Consider the following 24844-nt stretch of genomic DNA (forward strand, 5'->3'; position numbering starts at 1 on the left):
GTAGAGCCTCTTGGTGTGGAGGGCTTTGGCCACAGGCTCCCCTCCTCCACCACCTCCTCCTCCGCTGCCTTGGCTCATGGCAGGCTCCCCATCCTTCCTCTCTTCCTGGCTGCCACACTGGTCAGGCCGCTGTCCTTCTTCCTGGCCAGGCCTCGCAATAACATTGTCTTGTGGGAGAAGAGGAGCTTCATGCGAGGCCTGGCCAGGAAGAAGGAGAGCGGCCTGAACAGCGTGGGAGGCCCTTCTGCTCTGGCCGCTCTCCTTCTTCCTGGCCAGGCCTCGTGAGAAGCGCCTCTTCACCCGCGAGACAACTTTGTCTTGCAAGAAAAGAGGTGCTTCTCATGAGGCTTGACGGGGCTGAAAGGCAGAGACACTATGGTGGCAGGAAGGAGAGTGGCCTGAGCAGCGCGAGAGGCCCTTCTGCTCTCCTTCTTCCTGGCCAGGCCTCGCGAGAAATGCCTCTTCACCCACGAGACAACTTTGTCTCTAAGGAAAAGAGGCACTTCTTGCGAAGCCTGTCGGGGCTGGGAGCCAGAGACACCATGGCGGCTGGAAGAAGGAGAGTGGCCTGAGCAGGGCAGGAGGGCCTTCTGGAGGTGGCGCAGGAAGCAGCCCAGAGGCCCAGGGGCAATCGCACGCCAGGCGTAGAGGACAGAAACCACTTGGCGTAGAGGACAGAAAATGCGGAGTCATCTTAAACAGCGAGTATATCCCCAACACTCTATTTTGTGTGCTAAAGTTGGGGGGGTCGTCTTATAGCTCCATTCGTGTAATACCCCGGAATATACGATAATCCTAAACTTCTTAGTACTGTGCAATTCAGCCCTCAGGTGGACAGCTAAGCAAGAAATTTAGAAAGGAAAATATAAACACACTGTGCCTTCTATATACTGAAAGTATTTTCAAAGTAACAATTGCTCGGGTCAGTTGTAGTCTATTAGTAGCAATATATTTGAGTCCATATCATTGATAGTAGTCAGAAGAAGAAATAGCCTTTGCCCCAATCCCTGCTCTATGAGAACCATAAAAGTCTTGCCTACCTTTTTGGCAATAGTTTCAATGGTGACAAATAGACATCCCATATATATATATATATATATATATATATATATATATATATATATATATATACTGTAATAACTGTTTAACACATAACATTCTGTAAAAAGAAGGAATAAAGGATGATGTGCTGCAGAGGCCCCACAACTTGAACAGTGGCCAGAAGAGATGGCTGGAAGCTAGTCAGGAACAAGGTGCAGCATTTGCAAAAAAAGATTTGTGGAAATACTTTAAGCATTCGTATTTTCATGTACAAAATGTCATTGCCTCAAGTTATCAAAAGCGGGGGGATGTAACTACCATTAAAAATTAATTGCTTTTATATTTTTATTGTTTAAGATGAGGTAGCCAAGAAGGGAAGAAAACAACTGTTAAGCTAACAGATCCCATGAAGAAGTGGAAATGTGGAGTATCATCCTTTAGCTGCTCTGTTATCACCAACATGTCACCTTCCAATTAAAAGGAACTTTCCAAGCTCTAGATCAAGTTGTTATGCTGGAAAGAATGTAATTGTTCACTAAGTTTCTTCTTGAATGTAATGATGTGCAATTTCAGTAATTTTCTTCCCATTGTACAGTTTTCAAAGACTATTTATTTATTTATTTACAGTATTTGCACCCTGCCCTTCACACCCTGAAGGGGACTCAGAGTGGCTTACAAAACACACATAGGGCAAACATTCAATACCGATTATACAATTAACAATAACAGACAATACAAACAGAGGTAAAGACAGTTTTTCCCATCTTATTTCCTGCATCTTCGAGGCTGTGCTCAACTCCAGCCATGGGGGTGGGGGGGGGGGGGGGGGGGAGGGTGCTGTTTCTCCAACTTTCATGCCAAGAAGCTTTCCTCCAATCAATGTCCTTAAGGTCACCTTTATTACCTCCCCGCTAAAAGCGATACCTATTTTATCTACTCGCATTTCTGCTTTCAACCTGCTAAGTGGCCAGGTGAGCTCGGGCTAATGGCGGGTGCTCACCCCAACCCGGGCTTGAATGGCTGGCCTTTCAATCGACAGATTTTTCTGCAGCACAGCAGTTTAGCCTGCTGTGCTAAACCTGGCCCCTTGAAGTTTCAACTTATTCTGAGCAAAATATGCACACAGATGTTTGCATAGAATTTTTTTATATAGAAAATAATACCACAATGCAGAAATATTAATTACTGCACCAAAAATTGTGTATCTCTTTTACCTTCCTATTTACACACATGTTCAAAACACTACTAAAGATAAGCCCTACCGATCCTCTCCCCGACATATGCCTGTCACAACAAAATAATTTGTTTAAATTAACCCATGGCACCTACTAAGAAGGTGAACACATTACTGTGTAAGAGCCGTTTAAACACAGACATGTCTCTGCATGCAAACATATATATAGTATCTCCTGAAAAACACAGAACATCAGCAAAATTGGCCTTTTATTTCATTTTGCCTGCAGAAATGTTTCACTGGATCAGATGCCTCTGCAGGAAAAAGGAGCCCTTCCATGTCTAGGAGATAAATGCTGGATCCAACTCAGTTATTTCATTTCCTGGAGATCTCATTTCTAATGCTTGATAAATTCAGATTTGGGGCATGAATTGTACCAAAAATGTATTGCGGCATATTTATTATTTTCAGCTTCAAAAACAAGCTAAGTGACAGCCACAGAATACATTTTAAAAGCATAAAGGAAAATTTAAATGTTCAACATGAGGTAATCTTTTCTATCTGTAAGAAGTGATAGAATATAGATACTTTACAAGTATATATACATGATAAGAAATGGCAACAGAATTGCTGTAAGGAAACTGTAACAGCCAGAGAATACAAAGGACTGCGTACTATATGATGTTTCATGCTATGATGCATCCTACCAAGCAATGATATGCATTTCAGCTCATCCTTTCTGTCTTATCAGGTGTTGATGTGCAGGAAAAGCACACCTAGTTTACCATGCAGTTAAATGCTAATTGTAACATTTTTCTATCTGGTAAATCATTATCTGTCTTCACCCATTCTGTAAGTACAAACTCACTTACACAATGGGTGAAATGTTTTAAGAGGTTTTCAAAATTAATTATAGGGGGTTATATAATGTTAGAACTTCCAAAGACTTCTCTTTGAATTGACTGTTTCATCACACAATGCATGTTTTATGGCACACGTGTCAAACACAAGGCCTGTGAACCAAATCCAACCTGCCACACAATTTCATGTGGCCCATGAGGTTTTCAATGCCAGGGCTTACCATTACAAATAACCCTTTAAAGGCAACCATGAGGCTGATGTGGCCCTTGGTGAAAATGACACCATTTCTTTCATAAAACAGAATCACTGAGTTGGAAGAGACCTCCTGGGCCATCCAGTCCAACCCCCCTGCCAAGAAGTAGGAAAATTGCATTCAAAGTACCTCCACAGATGAAGTCTTTGTGCACTTCATGGTCTTAAGGTGCAATAATCACCCACACAAGTGACTTTAGAGATGTGAAACATTGCAATTCTAGGTTTGTAGACCTACAACTCCCATAAATGCTAGACAAAACAGAAGTATCGTGGAAATGGCAGTTCAAAAACATTTGAATTGTCAACTCAGACTTTAAAAACAGTAAATTCAGGAAAGTCAAATGTCAGGGCCATATCTATCATGACTAAATGGAAAATCTATTAAAAGATAATGTATGCTATTCAACAGCATTAATGGAAACAAAACATATGAAGTTCATTGCCCTCACATCTTGCTTCTGGGATTCCTAGAGGCATCTGCCTAAACAATTCACAAAACTGGATGATAGATCTGAGCCATCTAACTGATCTGACGGAACTTTCCCTATTCAAGTTCCACAGGCTTCCTTACTGGCAGATATAATATGCAGCTACAGCAACATTCTCCTGTACCATTTCAGGTATATTACTTTCCAATCAAACTTTTATACTAAACAAGTTTGAAGACTCAAAACAACAACAAAAAAGTTCCTGGGAGACAAGTACTGCAGAAAAGAGGTGATAACAACTATCTTTAAACATCTTAAGGAATATCATGCTGAAGATGGAGCAAATGTAGTTTCTGCTTCTCTAGAGGCTAGAACATGAACCAATGGATTTAAATTACTAATAAATAATAAATAAAAATAAAACTTTATTGTACCCTGCCACCATCTCCCCAGAGGGACTCAGGGTGGCTAACAAAGTACTCAAGGTGCCACACATAAAATAGAATTATGTATCATCCAAACAATGTACAATTTGACTGAATACAAACAATGGACAATGTTAATCAATAAAATTAAAAATTTTAAAAATTCTAAAACACAGTCATACCTGTGAGTCATTGAGTTTCTTCAAACATGAACTAAAGTGTCAAATAACAATGGTCAGTGACAGCGTCATCACATGGTCATAGTACATTACTCCAAGTCAAATACCCATGTAAATAACTATGTTTTCAAGTTTGAACTGAAGGTTTGGAGGTGTGGGGCTAATCTAATCTCACTAGGGAGGGCATTCCAGAGTTGGGGAGCCACCACTGAGAAGACCCTCTCTCTCTTCATCCCACCAATCGCACCTGTGACAGTGGTGGGACTGAGAGAAGGGCCTCCCCAGCAGATCTCAAGACACGCACTGGTTCATAGACAGGGATACAGTCTTGAAGATAGGCTATAATAAAGAAAATTTCCCCTAAATATTAGAAGGAAAACCTTTAATATAAAAAAACATTTAGACAGTGGAATGGACTGCTTTAGGTGGTTCATTCTTCTTCTTTGGATGTATTTAAATTGAGGTTGAATAAACATCCTTAAGGAATGCTGTAGTCATAGATTCTTGCATGGCAGAATGGGACTAGATGGTCCTTGTGGTCCCAACTCTGAAAAGGCTTTCCAAAAATTTCTTCCAAACCCTAAGCACATGTTGCAACTGTTTTGGGTACAAGCCATATTTCATAAGATAATATTTAAAAATAAATCTTAGATAAAAGATAGTAATTTCCTCCAGGACAGCAATATATAAACTTATCATCCTTATGAAAGTGTATCACAGTGAACATTGATCATAGGATTAAATATTTTAAATTCCTCAATGCTGCTGCAAACCACAACATTAATCAACATGTAGTTAGCCCATAAGACCAAAAGCCAGTTGTTGCAGTGGTGTTTTTTTTATTTCTTTTCTTCTTTCTATAGTCATCTGCTATCACCACATAACTGAAAACTGGTTCCAGATCTCTGAAAATGCTTTTGAGGCTCCTATGGGACTATAACGAGAAATGGGGATATCTCCTCACTCCCTTCTTCTGGATTTAGCTCTTCAACTAGCAGAAGTCCATCACCACTCTATTAACAGTTGCAGTTAAGCACTAGGTGTTCTCACCCAATGCACTAGACACAAGCAAATGTATATGTCCTTGCGTATTTAGATTTCCCCCTTTCCCAATGAAACAGGGCTGTGAGCAATTTGCAACAATGGGGCAGTTTTAAAATATTTATTTCCAGCAGAGAAAAATATAAAACTAATTTCATATCATTACTACAAATAAGATCACAGATTTTAAAAGTCAAGGACAATTATGTATCTTCACCTGCTGCTGAAAATGTCATAAAAAGGATTCTAGGTGAGCATTTCTAGGAATGCTATGCCACAGCCAGATGCCACTTCAGCTAAACATTTCCTTTCATTTGATGTTGACACTCAGAACAAACCTTTTAAAAGGGCCATTGGGGCTTAGGTAGGTATACACCAGATTTTTAATGTGGGAGAGAAGCAAGCAGTTATGTAGATATGTTTTATGATTTAATTGATAGTTTTATGTTACTGTGGTTTTATGTTATATTTTCATGTTTTGTAAGGCATTGAATTTTGCCGTGAATATTTTGGAAACTGCTTTGAGTCCCCCCAGGGATGAGAAAAGAGCTATATAAATGAAGTAAATAAAGAAATAAGATAAGCAGGACTTCGTCAACATTTAAAATCTCCTTTTTCACAGATTTATAGAATATTTTGTATTTTTCCTTTTTTTTTCCAAATCAACAAAGGTGCAACAGACAACTTTGCATAAGTAGATATGCTGGACGTTTTGACAAAAGACCAGCGAGCAAATACCTGAAAGCACACCTTAGTTCAATGACAATGTGCTGTGCTAAAAATCTACAATTGCATTCTTCTGATAGTTGTGGAGGCGGCACCATCTGATGGAGAACCAGGGAAGTGCATTGGCTGCGACAGATGGAAGCTTTCATATGATTCAATACGAAAATCCATCAGAGAGGTGCAGAGTTCTTGAAGATTTTTTTCCCATCTTGCTTTCATTATCTGAGCATTAGCTGCGCAAATTGGTTACAGGGCATTAAGTCTTCAGTGGTTAAGTGTAATCTTAAAAATGAAAGACATAACACTCGCTGTAGTCTCATTTCTGGAAAAGGCTCACCCACCGAGTCATGTTTATTTCTATAAATAAACCTCTTTTATCTTTTTTGAGCAGCAAGGCTGAAGGAAGGGATGAAAGGTGATGTTCCCCATCACACAGAGCAAACACCGACTTTCTTCCTTGGCAAACAATGATAATGGAAGCTTCTGACCTGTTCACAAATCCTTGTTGCCCAATCTATTTCCATTTGTATAATTGCTTTTGTTCAGCCTCTCCCACCTCTGGCCTTCTTGTGCCATATCCTTCTCTTCCTCCTCATAAAGTGTGCACACTTATTTTGAAATGTGTAATTAAAAATATGGTTGCATTGCCTGGGGATGGGCTATCAAGTATCCTCCCTTTCATTTCTTTAAGGCTATTGCTGCCCATCCAGTTACGAGGTCAGTCCTTGATATGTCCTATATAGAACATCTAGAATCTTAACATGAAATATTAAATTTCTACCAGTTCCAATGGAACCCAATGCATAATAAATTCACCCATAACCACAGTCATAATGAGACTCTGCCACCTAAAACTCTAAACAAATGTCTAAACAGGTAACAAAGTTTCATCAAAATTTAAACATTGTTAAGATAAAGTTTGGGATTTATATTGTACACATATCAGTGTTAGAGAAAATCCCTTGAACATCAGTTAATATGTTTCACATTGGACAATGAGCTTCAAAGTAACATGACTTGGAATTTAGACACAGAAGAAGCTCTTTGGCAGGAACACTAATAGTAAAAAGTAGACAGGATGCAGTAAAGTATGAGCTTAAATTCAGTCTGCTGGGAGTGAGTCTTATTGAACTCAGTGGGACTTCCATCAGAGTAGGCAAGAATAGGACTGCACAGTAGTGCATGGAGCTTCATAAAATGCACACAGCAAGTAAACAGGTTTAGCAAATTGATCCCTTCCCATTTTTTTAAAAAAAAAATCACCTAAGAGCATACGCAATTCCCTGTCATTCAAGATAGGTCGTAGTATACCTCAGTTAGCCTAAAATTCATACTGCACATATCACTCTGGACTTCACAAAGCTTAGTAAGGTCACTTCCACTCTCAACATTTCTGCATAAACTTCGCTTGAAAGACTTTACTGACATGTAAAGATTTGTTTCAGGTTTATTATCTCCTTGTTTGTTACTTTTCCTTCCTAATACAATAATATTTAGAAAAGCCAAGATGAAAATTATTTTATAGTTCGGTGTTTTATTAACCAAAGCAGGAAAAAAAAACTTGCTCCTAAAGTTTGACTAAACTTCAGGGTTTCAGTTGGAGCCAATCTCAAAGTCACATCATAGGCAGATAGACATAGACAAAAACAATTTTCTATGTACACCAAAGCAAAACTGAATCTTTTCTCGAAATTGAAATAGCTATTACTTTCAAAGTATGACCTAATTTTGAACTACCTTGCATGTACATATACAGATCTAGAGTAGCGTCACAAATGTAGTGTCCCAAAGGTATCAGAACAATACTTAATCAGAAAAGAAAAAGTCAACTGAAGATTAGAAGCTTCTATTTTTTAGCTCCATGTTCTCCAAGACACAGCTCCCCAGGGACAGATTTCGACAAGTGTGAACGAAGCACCAGCCCACATTCCCAACCATCCAAAGTTATGCCAACTTTTTTTAGATTCCAAGGTCTAAATAAGGCAGGGGGAAACAACCCAGTGGACTTCCAAATAGGCTGCTCAAGTTATGATTAAAGGTGCAGTTGGACTCCCAGTCCTCATGTCACACATTTTTGAAATATTTGGCACTCTTCCCCCTCCTTTGATGGATACCAACTGTTTACTATAAAAAGGACCAGAGTGTCTTGACTCCAAGAATGAAGATGTGCCTTCAAGATCACGCGAGTCACAAAAGCAACACAGTCTTTTAAGGGTGAATCTACAAGGATGCCAAAGACAAAAAAGAAAGCCATTCATTTCTGACTTCACTGGATTTGCTCTCAGTTGGGTATTGAAGCATTAACATTCCTTAAAAACATATTATCCAGATCTTGAAGATAAGGGTGGAAAGTGTTGTCAAATGCATTCATGGACAGAATCACTGGGTTGCTGTGAGTTTTCCAGGCTGTCTGACCATGTTCCAGAAGCATTCTCTCCTGACTTTTTGCCCACATCTGTGGCAGGCATCCTCAGAGGTTGTGAGGTCAGGTGGAAACTAGGAATGTCCAGGGTGGGAGAAAGAACTCTTGTCTACTTGAGGCAGGTGTGAATGTTGCAATTGGCTATCTTGGTGAGCATTTAATGGTCTTGCAGCTTCAAAGCCTGGCCGGTTGCTGCCTGGGGATCCTTTGTTAGGAGGTGTTAGCTGCCCCTGATTGGTTCTTGTCTGGAGTGCCCCTGCTTATTGATTGTTGCTCTTTATTGTCCTGATTTTAGAGTTTTTAAAGGAGAGAATACTACTGGAACATGGCCACACAGCTGGGAAAACACACAGCAACCTATGAGTGGAAAACCTCTCGTGCACTTTCCGAGGGGTACACCCACTGTCCATCTCCGAGTAAACATGTATCCAGTATACCGACTACGCAGAAGTATTCTCATTGAATCCAATAGGAGACTTACGCCCAGATAAATGGGTTCTTAGAGGGGAACCTGGATGCTTGTTCAGTGTTGGCGTGTGCTTTTCTCTTTGAAGATCTGGAGGAAAATTGCTAGACAAAACTTGAGAGCTTGATTGCCAGCCAGAACACAAGGCAATATAGGTATGTGTATATAAATCACATTCCCTTGTGTTCCGGTTGACAATCAAGCTCTCAACGCCCGCCAATCGGGTCCCTACAACCCAAGACGCTGCAGCCGGCGAACCCAAACCCAAAGTGACTTCCAATACAATGCACGAAAGATGGAAGGAATGGCTTGGCGATCCGATGGAGTGGCGAAGAAGGGAGAAAAGGGCACCGCCGCCCGTCCCTTCTCTCCCAAAGCGCAGGCTGAGTTCAAAAGCCAAGCCTTGATTAAGCCCCTTCCGACCGAAGCCCTTACCTGCGAAGCCTTGTCCCCCGGTGGTCCGCAAGAGCTGCAAAAGAATGGCAAGCGACGCAATCCTAGGCATGCTTTGGCAGGGAGTTCACATCCCGTTCTTCCCACGGCAGCAGCGGCGGCGGCAGCAACAAGAACCGGAGCCGAGGAGCCGAGGAGCCTCCGCGCGCCTCGCCAACATCCCTCGCATCGGGTCAAGCCCCGAGAGTGACTGAGCGAGCGAGCGAGTTAGGAGCGGGTCCCTCTCTCTCTGCCTGCCTCTCTCTCTCTCCCTCTCTCTCGATGTGGCGCGCGGCTGGAGCCTGCGCTCGCCCTCATCTGAGGAAGGAACCCAAGCTGATTGAAGACGCGCGAGGATGAAGAGGGAGGGAGGGGGGCCCAGAGAGGAGGGGGAGAGAGAGAGAGAGAAAGAGAGAGAGAGATTGAGAGGGGAGGGAGGGAGCGAGCGGTTTCCCCCGAGTCCTAACGCGTGCCTCTTTTTCTCTTTCGGGGTGGCGGGGAATGGGGAGGAGGAGACCACTTCAGCCTCTGAACTCCCCCATTTTGCAGTTATTTTGGCACCAGGAGAAGGCGGCAAGGGAGGGGGAGGGGAGGGGGCGGGGCCCTCCGCCGTCACTTCACGCGCAACGTTTGTGTGTGAGAGAGAGCGCTCCACTCAAAGGACGTCGGGGAAAGAGGGGCGCGCGGGTCCAGGCTGAGAGGAATGGTTTCTCCTCTCGTTTGTTTTCCTCTTCCTTTCTCTCCCCTTTAAAAGGAGGGACCTCAAAAGAGAGAAGTCGCTTCCAGAGGAATTGCAAGAGAGAGAGAGAGAGAGAGAGAGAAATTGAGCACTTCTCTCAAAGGACTTTGGGGAAAGAGGGACGCGCGGGTCCAGGCTGAGAGGACTGGTTTCTCCTCTCGTTTGTTTTCCTCTTCCTCTCCCCTTTAAAAGGAGGGACCTCAAAAGAGAGAAGTCGCTTCCAGAGGAGTTGCGAGAGAGAGAGAGAGCACTTCTCTCAAAGGACGTCGGGGAAAGAGGGACGCGCGAGTCCAGGCTAAGAGGACTGGTTTCTCCTCTCTTCTCTTGTTTTCCACAGGCGAAGTCGCTCCAAGTCCCTCAGAGGGAGGTTTTCTGTTTTGAAGTCGGGGAATGAGGAGCCTTTCCTGGCTTTTTCTCCCTTGAGAGGCCGCGGAGAGGAAAGCGCCGCGTCCCCCTGCGAAGAGCTCGGGAGTCCCCCAAAAGGACAGGTTTCCCGAGCGCTTGGCAGACGTTCCCCGCTGCGAAGAGTATTCGTCCGCCATAAAACTCGGGCAACGAGTTGGCTGCGAATCCCCTTGGGCTTTCGCTTCTGCGCGGGAACTGGCCCTCGCCTCTGTCGTTTGGCTGCCTCTCCTTCCGTTTTGTCCCAGCGCAGACTTTCTTCTGAACTTTCTCAAAGGCGCTTACTTTGCTTCCCTTCCCTTCCCCGACGGCTTCCTCGCGCGTCGAAACGCTGCCTGTTTCCCGCCGCGCGGCTCCCTCTCGGCCTCCCCCGCGTGACCCTTCCCTGTGTTCCTTTTGTGCGGCTTTGGCTCTCCTTGCAGGTGGACTAGACAGTCCCAGACCTTGGTCAGCGCCAGAGATCTTGGGAAGCGGGATTCCTCGCTTGGCCAGTAGGGGGCCACGTTGCACAAGGAGTAGCTCATCTCCATACTGAGCCCTCCCCTTCCCGCCAGGGCTGCAACTCCTGTCTCAGTTGGGGTTAGGCAGGGCTCCTCGAACTATTGAAACCAAGGGTCTTTGACACTGTTGGGGGACCCAACTATAGATTGGAAAATAAAATGGACCAGTTTCTATGCACACTGCACTGCATCTTATTTGGAGTCCCAAAAAAAGGCCTATGATAAAACAATAAGTACCCAGTGGTGCAATAGGTTAAAGCGCAGAGCTGTTGAGCTTATTGACTGAAAGTCACAGGTTCGAAACCGGGGAGCGGCATCTTCTGTCAGCCCCAGCTTCTGTCAACCTAGCAGTTGGAAAACATGCAAATGTGAGTAGATCAATAGGTACCGTTCCGACGGGAAGGTAATGGCGCTCCACGCAGTCATGCCAGCCACATGACCTTGGAGGTGTCTACGGACAATGCCAGCTCTTCAGCCTAGAAATGGAGATGAGCACCACACCCCAGAGTCGGACACGACTGGACTTCATGTCAGGGGAAAACCTTTACCTTTACCCTTTAGATAAAGGTTTCCCCTTGACATTAAGTCTAGTCATGTCCAACTCTAGTGGGTGGTGCTCATCTCCATTTCTAAGCCAAAAAGCCGGCATTGTCTGTAGACACCTCCTAGGTCATGTGGCATGAGTGCATGAAGTGCCATTACCTTCCCACCGGAGCAGTACCTATTGATCTACTCACATTTGCATGTTTTTGATCTGATGAGAAAGTCAAGTTAAGTTAAGAATTGTTGTTATGTGCCTTCAAGTCATTTCAGACTTAAGATTAGCATAAGTATAAAATTTAGGGCACGGGTCTTAGTTTGGGGATCCCTGGGCTTCAGCTCTGGCAAGTAAGTAAAGGGGAGAAAGCGCATGTTCAATGGCCCTCATCCAAAATTCTTAGAATTTGCTTTCACACATTTCATGCTAATGACACCCTTTCTAAATATGTACCATTTCACAACACAGTAAACAGTTTTACTAGCAAACCAGAGGTTTTTGTTTTGTATATTTGTTTCTTGTCAGGAGCTACTTGAGAAACTGCAAGTCACTTCTGGTGTGAGAGAATTGGCCATCTGCAAGGCTGTTGCCCAGAGGACACCTGGATGTTTTACCATCCTGTGGGAGGCTTCTCTCATGAGAAGCTGGAGCTGACAGACAGGAGCTCACCACACTCCCTGGATCTGAACTGCCAACCTTTTGGTCAACAGTCCTGCCGGCACAAGGGTTTAACCCGTTGCGCCACTAGGAACTCCAGAAATTAAACAACCCCTTATAAAAGCTATCAACACAAATTGTATTAACAAAATGCATGGAGGCATAGCTTTTGTCATTCAAACTTTTCTCATATGTGTGTGTGTGTGTGTGCATGATTTGTAAGATACTAGCATACATTTCTAAGATTTTTGTCATCTTTCATTAGGCTCATGTGACACACCTACACACACTGTAGCCAGCACACAGTTTAGAAAGCTCTGCAGTAGACTCTCAGTTCACCAGTTTCTGGTTGCTTGATAATTATTATTAGAAATAGGCCTGACTGTAGACCGCATACTATTTCATACCATAAACTTTGTATTGGCTTGATATCAATGTTGAAATGCAGTAATACTGTCTCCCATGTTGTTCAACATCTACATGAAGCCGCTGGGGGAGATCATCCGGAGTTTCGGGGTACGGTGTCATCTGTACGCAGATGATGTCCAACTCTGTCACTCCTTTCCACCTGCTACTAAGGAGGCTGTCCAGGTCCTGAACCGGTGCTTGGCCGCTGTGACGGTCTGGATGAGGGCGAACAAATTGAAATTGAATCCAGACAAGACAGAGGTACTCCTGGTCAGTCGCAAGGCCGAACAGGGTATAGGGTTACAGCCTGTGTTGGATAGGGTCGCACTCCCCTTGAAGACACAGGTTCGCAGCTTGGGTGTGACCCTGGACTCATCACTGAGCCTGGAACCCCAGGTTTCGGCGGTGACCAGGGGAGCATTCGCACAGTTAAAACTCGTGCGCCAGCTGCGCCCGTACCTTGGGAAGTCTGACTTGGCCATGGTAGTCCATGCTCTGGTTACATCCCACTTAGAATACCGCCATGCTCTCTATGTGGGGTTGCCCTTGAAGACTGCTCGGAAGCTTCAAATGGTCCAACGTTCGGCAGCCAGGTTGCTAACAGGAGCGGCACTCAGGGAGCACATCACTCCTCTGCTGCGCCAGCTCCACTGGCTGCCAATCTGCTACCAGGCACAATTCAAGATGCTGGCTTTAGCCTATAAAGCCCTAAACGGTTCTGGCCCTACTTACCTCTCCGAACGCATCTATGAGCCGACTAGGACATTAAGATCGTCTGGGGAGGCCCTGCTCTCGGTCCTGCCTTCCTGCCTGCATTGCAGGTGCGGTTGGCAGGGACGAGGAACAGGGCCTTCTCGGTGGTGGCTCCTCGGCTGTGGAATGCCCTACCTGTGGACATCAGACAGGCCCCTTCACTGCTGGCATTCCAGAGGAAGGTTAAAACTTGGCTTTACGAACAAGCGTTTGGCTAAATAGAATCATAGAATCATAGAATCATAGAATCAAAGAGTTGGAAGAGACCTCATGGGCCATCCAGTCCAACCCCCTGCCAAGAAGCAGGAATATTGCATTCAAATCACCCCTGACAAATGGCCATCCAGCCTCTGCTTAAAAGCTTCCAAAGAAGGAGCCTCCACCACACTCCGGGGCAGAGAGTTCCACTGCTGAACGGCTCTCACAGTCAGGAAGTTCTTCCTAATGTTCAGATGGAATCTCCTCTCTTGTAGTTTGAAGCCATTGTTCCGCGTCCTAGTCTCCAAGGAAGCAGAAAACAAGCTTGCTCCCTCCTCCCTGTGGCTTCCTCTCACATATTTATACATGGCTATCATATCTCCTCTCAGCCTCCTCTTCTTCAGGCTAAACATGCCCAGTTCCCTAAGCCGCTCCTCATAGGGCTTGTTCTCCAGACCCTTGATCATTCCAGTCGCCCTCCTCTGGACACATTCCAGCTTGTCAATATCTCTCTTGAATTGTGGTGCCCAGAATTGGACACAGTATTCTAGATGTGGTCTAACCAAAGCAGAATAGAGGGGTAGCATTACTTCCTTAGATCTAGACACTATGCTCCTATTGATGCAGGCCAAAATCCCATTGGCTTTTTTTGCCGCCACATCACATTGTTGGCTCATGTTTAACTTGTTGTCCACGAGGACTCCAAGATCTTTTTCACACGTACTGCTCTCGAGCCAGGCGTCCCCCATTCTGTATCTTTGCATTTCATTTTTTCTCCCAAAGTGGAGTATCTTGCATTTGTCACTGTTGAACTTCATTTTGTTAGTTTTGGCCCATCTCTCTAATCTGTCAAGATCGTTTTGAATTCTGCTCCTGTCCTCTGGACTATTGGCTATCCCTCCCAATTTGGTGTTATCTGCAAACTTGATGATCATGCCTTCTAGCCCTTCATCTAAGTCATTAATAAAGATGTTGAACAGGACCGGGCCCAGGACTGAACCCTGCAGCACTCCGCTCGTCACTTCTTTCCAAGATGAGGAGGAAGCATTAGTGAGCACTCTCTGTGTTCGTCCACTTAACCAATTACAGATCCACCTCACCGTAGTTTTGCCTAGCCCACATTGGACTAGTTTCCTTGCCAGAAGGTCATGGGGGACCTTGTCGAAGGTCTTACTGAAATCCAGGTACGCTACATCCACGGCATTCCCCGCATCTACCCAGCTTGTAACTCTATCGAAGAAAGAGATCAGATTAGTCTGGCATGACTTGTTTTTGATAAATCCATGTTGACTATTAGCGATGACTGCATTTGTTTCTAAGTGTTTGCAGACCACTTCCTTAACAATCTTTTCCAGAATCTTGCCCGGTATCGACGTGAGGCTGACCGGACGGTAGTTGTTTGGGTCATCCTTTTTTCCCTTCTTGAAGATTGGGACCACATTGGCCCTCCTCCAATCTGCTGGAACTTCTCCCGTTCTCCAAGAACTCTCAAAGATGGTTGCCAGTGGTTCTGAAATGACTTCCGCTAGTTCCTTCAATACTCTGGGGTGTAGTTGATCTGGCCCTGGGGACTTGAACTCATTAAGAGCGGCCAGGTATTCCTGGACGACTTCTTTCCCAATTTGGGGTTGGATGTCCTCCAATCCCTCATCCACTCCATCTTGCTGAGGTTGAAGACTCTCTTTTTGTGAGAAGACCGAGGCAAAGAAGGCATTAAGTAGTTCTGCCTTTTCCCTATCCCCTGTCAGCATTGCCCCATCTTCTCCGCGAAGAGGTCCTATCGCCTCCTTGTTTTTCCTTTTTCTACTGACATAAGAATAGAAGCAATGAATTCATGAAGATGGTACAACCGAACATAGGAATTGGTATAGGATTATGATTACAGATTCTGATTCTGATTTGCTTGCTGAGGCTTATGATAATGATTGTTTTTGATCTGTATATCTTGTATAATGTGTTTTTAATTGTCTTCTTTGATATTGTTATGATAACCTTTACTATATAAACCGCCTTGAGTCGCCATTCCGGCTGAGAAAGGCGGTATAGAAGTAAAGCAAATAAATAAATAATAAATAAAAGCAAATAAAGAAAAAGAAATTTAATGTAACATTTCCTCTAAATTTAAATTTTAAGTATTATGTCTTCTATTTTTCTGCTGGTTGCTTGAGAGTTCCAGTTGCTTGAATGGCAGTTAACGGAAGGTCTATTGTACATACTGAATGAAATCTCTTGGATATAGGACCCAAGTCTAAACATGAAATTCATTTATAATTTATTTACACCTTAGATACATGGCCTGGGTGTTATTTTAAACACTGTTTTCTTTACACTTTTGCATATGAAACAAAATTTCCGAACGCAAAGATCTCACTCTCTCAGCCACCCAGGGGACAGTTTTTAAATATAAGGGAGACTCAATGTTTATCAAGAAAAACAAAGAGGAAAATGTGAGAGATTTGGGGATGTTGGGTGTGTCAGAAGAGGCCAATGAAATGTTAATCATGCAAAACAGTGATCCAGGAGTACTGTACAAAGGAGAAGTGCTATATTAGACCAAATTCTGTTTATTGGTCATACAAAACTGAGAAGAACTGAACCCACATTAAGAAACAAAGATAATTAAAGAGATTGGAAAAGTAACTTGGGGTTATACTGGCCAGAGCATTATTGTATCTGATATCCAGAAGCTTAACTTTCACAAGCTCTATATAATAACAAAATATTTCAGCTTTGTAACAGAAGCAAAATAGCAATACAATTCAATACAATATATTTGTTTCCACAAAGAAGTAAAAAGAGTGAGGCTAAACGCCATTACAGTGTAAAACTATGCCAGTAAAACTGGGTAGGGTATTCATCAAACCAATGCATCCAGATTGAGGGGAGCAAGGAGGACAGAAAATATGTGTTTTACTGGCAAGGTTTGTGCGAGCCAGCAGAGCTGCTTCTGGAGTAAGGTCTCTGAGCTATTTTATGCAAGCCAGTAGAAATGCCAATTAACTGTATCCGTCTGATTACACAGGCATAACTCCTTAACAGATTTCAAACCACAAGGGGTTGAAGAAAGAATGCCAATGTAACAACCAAATGAATTGTTACTGACAAATTACTAACAATTAAAGGAATTGTTACTTGCAAATTGAATGGAGTCAGCAATGTGACTCAGTGATATCAAGTCTATTTTGGGGGCAGTAGATCTTCTCGGACGTAATTTTTATGAATCATACAACGCAACAGTTACGTTGAACATGCATAGGCTTGTGCTGTATTTAGGGTAACCTAACACTGTCCTAGTCTAATTCAACTTCACTCCCCAACAGCCCCTGTCAACTGAGCCTAGGGTGATAGATGGATGATAGGGGAGTGATACTTGGTCAATAGATTCCTCAATCATGCTGTGCATGTAAAAAATCCTACTCACAGATTTATCACAATTATACTCTGGTTTCTAATATATGAAAAAGCATGTTATGGTATAAAAGCAGTCCCGGAAGACCCATGAGTCTCTCTCATATTGTTTTCCAATATAAGATAAACTCATGGGTCTTCCGGAACTTCTTTGGTTTTGTAATATGAGAGGACACATTAGAATTGGAAGAAAATCCAAAAATATGTGTATTATGTATAATCCATTCTAAAAAGTTATTTTGGAGTCCATTCTTCAGCCAGCAGAGGCACATACCAAAATAACTTTTCCAGGTGTTGCTAAAATGATACTGGTGTATTTGCCATTAAAGCCCCACCTACACTGACCAGTATTAAGGTGGATCAGGTGGCCACAAAATGCACGCTTTCAGATTTGGTTGAACCCACAGAAAGTCACTTAATATGGATATGTGCCAGTTTTTAATAAAAACATGGGAAAGCCCAAATCCTTAACTGGGGTTCGTTCGGTCCTTCCCTTGGGTTCTGGCAGTGCAAAAACCTTTAGCCAGTTCCTATGTGAAATCATCTGCGGATGTCCTCAGATAGCCCATGGACCTGGGATGGCTTTCCTCTCCCACTCTTTCCAACCTTGCTGCTTGCTTGACACTCTTCCTGGCAAAGGCACCTGAAAGGAGAGGGAGGGGGGTTCCTTTCTTGCTTCTCCCAGGATCTTTGCCAGCCATGGAACCATGAAGAGTGCTGAACAAGTAGCAAGTAGGTCATGTTTCTGCTGCTGTTGCTAACAATGGTGGAGAAGGAGAGGGGAGGCCATTTAAACTCCTACCCAGTTGCGTTGAACTGATATCGACACAGCTGGGCAGTGTAGACACCAGCCTGCTGCCAAGGGCATACGTGTCAAGCCACAAGCAGGCTGGAACCAACATTTTGGATGCTTTTTTTATCCCATAGTATGTGGTTGTGTAGAACTGCCACAAGTTTGCACTGCAGCTAGGTTATCGGGTTTTACAACATTTCTAAACTCAACCATTTGAAATGTATCTCCTGCAATATGGGAAGTGTTAATGCTACATAATATAATATCCAACCCATTACATAGAGGCTGCAGGTCACAAATAGAATGCATGAACTCTGGCAGAAGGAATCTCCTCTTGAAGAATGTGCATTTCACATTCTTTCAGCCTCAGTTAACTATAACCGGCCTCATTAGTATAAATGCTAATCCTTTTCAAACTCCTGCTCTGTCTTACTTTGAATGTCTGCTTCTCCATCCTAATCTACTTTATACATTTCACCTTAAAGTGAAATTGACACCATGTTATCATATAGCCAACTCACACTATCACTCTTGGGGTTCTATTTTTTCAATTACAGCTCTTCAGAATAATCTCTATCGATGTTCAGATTAAAACTATCTGTTCCACTGTGTAGAAAGAAACTACACCAAATGCCAAGGCCTTAATCATATTGTTAGTTCAAACTACAGTAGACCCATGGTACCAATGGGACATATATAAGTATTGATTTACCAAGTTACCATAGATTCCAGGGAGGAACTCTGACTGGGGTTTAACAGTAGGATTTATGCACATATTTTTCTTCTGATTTCATTTGTTTCTGTCTCAGATGGTGCATCTCATTACCATTTTACAGGTGCCACTTCCACAGAAACCCCTTCATCTTTCTCTCACCTGAAGTAGACACAGGGTTTTATCTACAAGGTGGCAAAGTGAATGCATTGGCCCCCTGTATAAAGAAATTTACTTTGGTGCCCAGTGAAACTCAAAATGTAAATGTATGCATCTCCATGATGCAAATATTTACTGCGTTTGCATTCCTTTTTTGCCTTTTTTTTCTTTGCATGCCAAAATTGTAATTTTTGAACATTCAGCTGAAGCTTTATGTTAAAATTTAAGTTATTACAATTACAGAAATTTGGGGAGCACAACAAAATTTCATGGAGAAGGGCAGAAATTTTATTTGGGCAGATCAGTGCTCCAATTTGGGAGCCCTCCTTGTTGGTATGCCCTCAAGTAATATCTTGTATTCTCTTCTTCCCAATTATATATCACATTGTGCATAGGATGATATCATGACCCCATGGAACTAATTGTATTTCTCTTCTTTTATTTCCCTAATATTGAACTAATGCACTTTGTGCCATAAGCACTGATAGCAAATAAGGGCCAAATGACCATGTGAGTATTTAAAACAAAGAAGCCACAGTTTCACAATAAAACAGCAGCAACAAAAGTATTTTTCCTGGTATAGCTGAAAATGTTAATGAACAGTGGTTAATGGTTTCCAGGCCAGCTCACTTATAATTTCAGTATGTGTTGGCTTTTTTCCTTCCCTCGGTTTGGCTTGAATGTAAGTCCATTGAAGCATTCATCTGAGTACCATATATCCAGATTTCAGTGTAATATACCACTGAAAACATTTCCAACTGAACATTTGCTGTGGTCCAGTAACTCTAATACAGAGCTTCCAAGTTGGAAATTGGGACAGCCACTTCAGTAAGCAGGGAGGCATTCAATTCAGAGACAGGCTTCTTTTTTTAACAGCAACAAAAAAAAAATCAGCATGGTTGAAAATAGATTCCAGATTTGGTTGTGTGAATTGGCTCTTCAAAGCAAAAATTAGAAAATGGGATGCTGATTAAAGGGAAAAAAACCAAAGTGATCTCTCTCTCTCTCTCTCACACACACACACACACACACGACACAGGCAGAGCAAGCTAGGGGAAAAGGCAATGGACACAAAACCAGGATCTGAAGAAACATAAACCATTGACAGAATACTTATCAGGCTCATTATTCCCTTGTGCCTGCAGTTGGAAATAAAGCATAAACAGGGACACTGGACCTGAATGAAAACAAACCACATCATCATTGGTTACAGCTTCACAGAGACAAGCCTTGCATCCTGGCCAGGAGCCTATTTCCAACAACCACACATTGTCAGAAATGCTTAGCCCAGCTCAGCTGCTGGGATGTATTTGAGAAGTCACTGCCACTAGCTGCACCTGCTCCGCCTCTCCCCCCCCCCCCCCCCCGGGCCACTATTTCCCACTCTAGTTTGGAACAAGAGCTTTAGCCCCGATTACCCCATGCCCTTTAGCCCACAGTCTCTTATGAGGGACTATCTCTGTAAAAATGATTGAGGACCTCATGACTGCTCCCTTTGCTAAGAGAGGAGCGATCATATTTAGCAAGGTTGGAGCTAATCCTGCTGGAAATTCTGTAGGGCACATGTATTAAATGCAAGGCCCATGGGCCATATTTGGTCCATACATTTTTGATGTTGTCCATGAAGTTTTCAAATCCAGGTCAACATAGTTGCATCTATACAAGCTTAAAATGACAAATGGCCCTTTGAAGGCAACCATAATGTTATTGTGGCCCTTGGTGAAAATGAGTTTGATACCCCTTCTGTAAAGCAACTGCCAATCAGTGTCAACAGTGCTAGAATCATAGAATAATAGCATGATAAAGTTGGAAAAGACAACATGGGCCATATAGTCCAAGCTTCTGATATGCAGGAAAAGCATAAAGTACCCTTGACAGATGGCCATCCAGCCTCTGTTTAAAAGCTTCCAAGGAAGGAGCTTCCACCACATTCTGAGGCAGAGAGTTCAACTGCTGAGCAGCTCTTACAGTCAGGAAGTTCTTCCTAATGTTTAGGGGAAATCTCCTTTCCTGTAATTGAACCCATTGCTCTGAGTTCTAGATTCAGGGTAGCAGAAAACAAGCCTGCTCCCTCTTCCTTGTGACATCCTTTCACATTTATACATGGCTATCATGTCTCCTGTCAACCTTCTCTTCTGAAGGCTAAGCATACCCAGCTCTTCAAGCTCCTCACAGGGCATGGTTTCCAGAACCTTCATCATTTTAGTTGCCCTCCTGTGGACACCTTCCATCCTGTCAATATCTCTTTTAAACTGTGGTGCCCAGAATTGGACACAATAATCTAGGTGGGATCTAACCAAAGCCGAGAGAGGCACCATGACTTCTCTTGACCTAGACATTATGCTTCTTTTGATGCAATCCAAAACTCCATTGGCTTTTTTTAGTTGCTGCATCACACTGTTGGCTTGTGTTCAACTTGTTGTCCATGAAGATTTCAAGATCTTTCTCACATGGACTGTTGTCAAACTAGGCATCACCCATTCTGCATCTTCACATTTTAATTTTTTCCTGTCTAAGTGTAGTATCTTACATTTGTCCTTGTTGAAATTCATTTTGTTAGTTTTGGCCCACCTGTCTAACCTGTTTGGGTCAATTTGAATTCTGACCCTGTCCTTTGGAGTATTAACTATCCCACCTAATTTGGAGTCTTCTGCAAACTTGATAAGCATAAACCTTCATCCAAGTCATTAATAGAGATGTTGAATAGTACTGGGCCCAGGACCAAACCCTGTGGCAATCCACTAGTCACTTCATTCCAGGATGAAGAGGAACCATTGGTTAGATTATATGGTTTGGGCTCAATATAAAGCACCCTTCTTTGTTCTCATATTATTGACTTGAAATCCCACCACCACTGTAAAATGCCTAAGTAGCTGTGATGTGATGAACCATATACAGTATATACAATTAGGATTGTAATAATGGTTGCAACAACTAAGGATCATTTAAGTCAGTTTTATGGAAACATTTATTAACAGAGAAACCCTGTAACACTCCACACCAGCGATACAAGAGAGGTCGGTTAATACTACCAAATAGACAAGGTGGCAAGGTTTGGCATATGGGGGAAATAATTGTCAGATTTATGGTAGATTCATGCCTCAATTTTCTGCTGAGGAAGTTCACAGAAAAAGGGGACAGGAGTTGATCTTCCATGGTGAAATCATACTTCCCTCCCAACTCAGATGTTTGGCTAGAGAAGGGTAAGGAATCCTGTTCTAACTTACCATATTTGCTCTCACAATTGCCTTGATGCAGGTACATAAAGTAGCTTTCCATACAAATACGAGCTCAGGCTTGATGTGGAGCACAGTATAGGACTCAAGCAAGAATTCTTTGGAAGTATCATAAGATTTTGCAGTATTGAGATTTATAATCTATTTAAGATTCTTTAAACATTTATCTGAGAACAAGCTTTAGGGGAAACTACACAATTTACTTCCAAATAAATATAATGAAAGTAACACCTCCAACCACAGGGTGGTGTTGTTCTACATCATTTAAGTGTATCTAAGTTTCGGTAATGTTTCATTTTTATTTTGTTTCTCTGGGGAAGTTCCTGTGAAAAGCAGATAGGTGCTAGAGGCCTGTGCTATTGAATGGATTTGCAGATCACTAACCAAGCTGGATCTTCTAAGTTTCACAATAGGATTATAGTGTCAATCATGTAATACAATAAAGACTGCCTAAATACCCCAACTGCACCAGACCCCACCTGATTTTGGAAGCTAAATGGAATCTGTCCTTGTTAGTACATAGATTGGAGACTACCAATTAATACCAGGTGGTGTAGGCTATGTTTCAGAGAAAGGAATTGACAAAACAATTTCTGAGGATTCCTTGCCTTAGAAAATCCAATGAAACTCTTGGGGTTGCCATAAGTCAACAGGCAACTTGAAGGTACATATACACACATATAATAAAAACCAAACTCAGCAAATGTATCCCATTTAGCAGGGAGTCATGCGATCATTGGGAACTAGAGTACTATAAAAGTTGTTGGGAATTCCAGGAAACCAGGATCTGAATCCCCCTCTTCTTCCATTCAGCTATGGGATGAGCTTGGAAAATTCAGTTTTAAAGGAAGACTATGTTAAACTTCCTCTGAACAGATCTAGCCAAGAAAGCCTTCTAAGTGGGTTGCCTCGGGTTTGTCTTCAACTGAACTGAAGGCATCTAAAAAAGGGCTGTGAATTGACTCCTTGTGCATAGTGGTGGACTAGATGAAACACAAAGTCTTGAAAACACTAATACGCTTTACTAAGATTAAAGAAAACATATCTACAACACGGAGCAGATCCTGCCTACTCACAGTCTATGGCCAGACATATAAAGGTAATGGAAGAAACTTAATATGGAAGGAGAAATGGGGCTCTGGCTCCCCTGATATTGCAATCAGTTGTGCTGGGGATGCTTTTAACAAATGGTATATAGAAAGCAGAAATTGCAGGAAAATTTCTAAGAGACCAGCTTCCATAATGACAAGTAAAAATTAACCCTTTTCATTTAGACTCACTTCCTGTTTCTTCCAACAAAAACAACAATATATGGCAATTTAGACCAAAATTGGAAGTACATGGACCAATATTTGAACAAAGTAACATTTGCATGACATAATCATGTGTCATTGTGGCTTCAGATACTTCACTCATTTCTTTCTCTCAGAAAATAAGGTCAATATCTTGGACAGCCCCTTTCAGGTTTAAATTAAAATCAGGGGTAGATTCATTTTCTCATTGACTTGGGAGCCACCACTGTGTACTGGGTATCTGCTACACAGAGCTACAGAGGATTAGCACAGGCAATTGAATACTCTGCCTTAGAGTGTATGGAGGTTTTAAAGCAGAGGCTGAATGACCATTTGTCAGGACTGCTTTGTTTATTCTTGCATGACAGGGGATTGGACTGGATGGCCTTTGAGATCCTTTCCAGCTTTATGGTTCTATTAATCTACCAGTAGTCTGAGAGCACTGGGTGGAAGTAATATAATAATAAATAAAGTAATAATAAATAAAGTAATATTTATTAAAATATTACTTATCCTTCTCAAAAAAATCTTCATCTAGTATAATGCTGAAGAAATGCCTCATTTTATCAATGCATTTCTTTTTTAAAGGTATAGCTCAAATAATAACTAAAAGTTTCATCTGCAGTGCAATTCCCCATATGCAGACTAAGACCAGTTCCATCATAAGAGGAGTGAGGCATGTGCCACAGACCAAAGGAAGTACCAGCAAGATTTAGGAGAACTGTGTCCCATGTGACATCTCTTGCTATCCTCTAGTGCAGAGGTCCTCAAACTTTTTAAACAGGGGGCCAGATTACTGTCCCTCAGACCATTGGAGGGCCGGACTATAGGTTTTTAAAAAAATAAAATAAAATAAACAATGACCAAATTCCTATGCACACTGCACATGTCTTATTTTGCTACTGTTATGAATCATAATGTGAATATCTGATATGCATGATGTATTTTGTTTTGTTACAATCTGAACATAAAGCATAGTGATTAATCACAAAAACATAAATATAGGAAATAAATCTATATAAATAAAAATGTAATGTTCGTTTGTGGGATTAAAAGAACTCAAAATCCACTGGACACCTAACAACCCAATGTATGTCCTTCACTCAAAAAATGATTTTGTCATTTGGGAGTTGTAGTTCAAAGAGCACTCTGAACCCCACCAACGATGGAATTGAACCAAATGTGGCACACAGTTCTCCCATGACCAACAGGAAATACTGGAAGGGTTTGGTGGGCAGTGTCCTGTGGTTTTGTAGTTGTAGTTCACCTCCATCCAAAGATCACTGTGCACTCAAACAATTATGGATTTGGACCAAACTCTCCTTGATGAATTTACACCGTGTTAGTTGCATTTCAAGCAAATCTATACGTTATACGTTTTTTAAATTCAGTAGTTAACTTTGGAGCCAGGATAGTTAACTTTGGAGCCAAAAAGGTTATTTTAAAGAAACAAAGTTAGAAAAAGCACACCCATATGGCTCTTAAGTGACTGCAGTCTTCCCACCAAGTTGGGCCCTCCTTTGAGCAGCTCCCCATTCTGAAGATGAGGAGGTTGTCTGCGATTGGCAGAGGTGGCGCTGGGTGGGCGTGGCCAGGCAA

The 24844-nt window shown here is 42.4% G+C and overlaps 1 protein-coding gene across 19 annotated transcripts in view; it reads right to left on the minus strand.

The window, feature by feature from the left end:
• Positions 1 to 10006, minus strand: part of PTPRT (protein tyrosine phosphatase receptor type T) — a 713818-nt gene extending 703812 nt beyond the window's left edge. For 13 of the 19 annotated variants that reach the window (XM_060772259.2, XM_060772263.2, XM_060772261.2 and 10 more), the window contains exon 1: positions 9454 to 10006. In XM_060772259.2, coding sequence (XP_060628242.2) covers positions 9454 to 9523 — 70 coding nt within the window. In that variant the 5' untranslated portion in view covers positions 9524 to 10006. The remainder of the gene's footprint in view (positions 1 to 9453) is intronic. The other 6 variants (XM_060772266.2, XM_060772264.2, XM_060772265.2 and 3 more) reach the window with 1 other exon arrangement.
• Positions 10007 to 24844: the final 14838 nt, after the last annotated feature.

Source organism: Anolis sagrei, chromosome 4 (genome assembly GCF_037176765.1).
Source record: "Anolis sagrei isolate rAnoSag1 chromosome 4, rAnoSag1.mat, whole genome shotgun sequence".
Lineage (NCBI taxonomy): Eukaryota > Metazoa > Chordata > Lepidosauria > Squamata > Dactyloidae > Anolis > Anolis sagrei.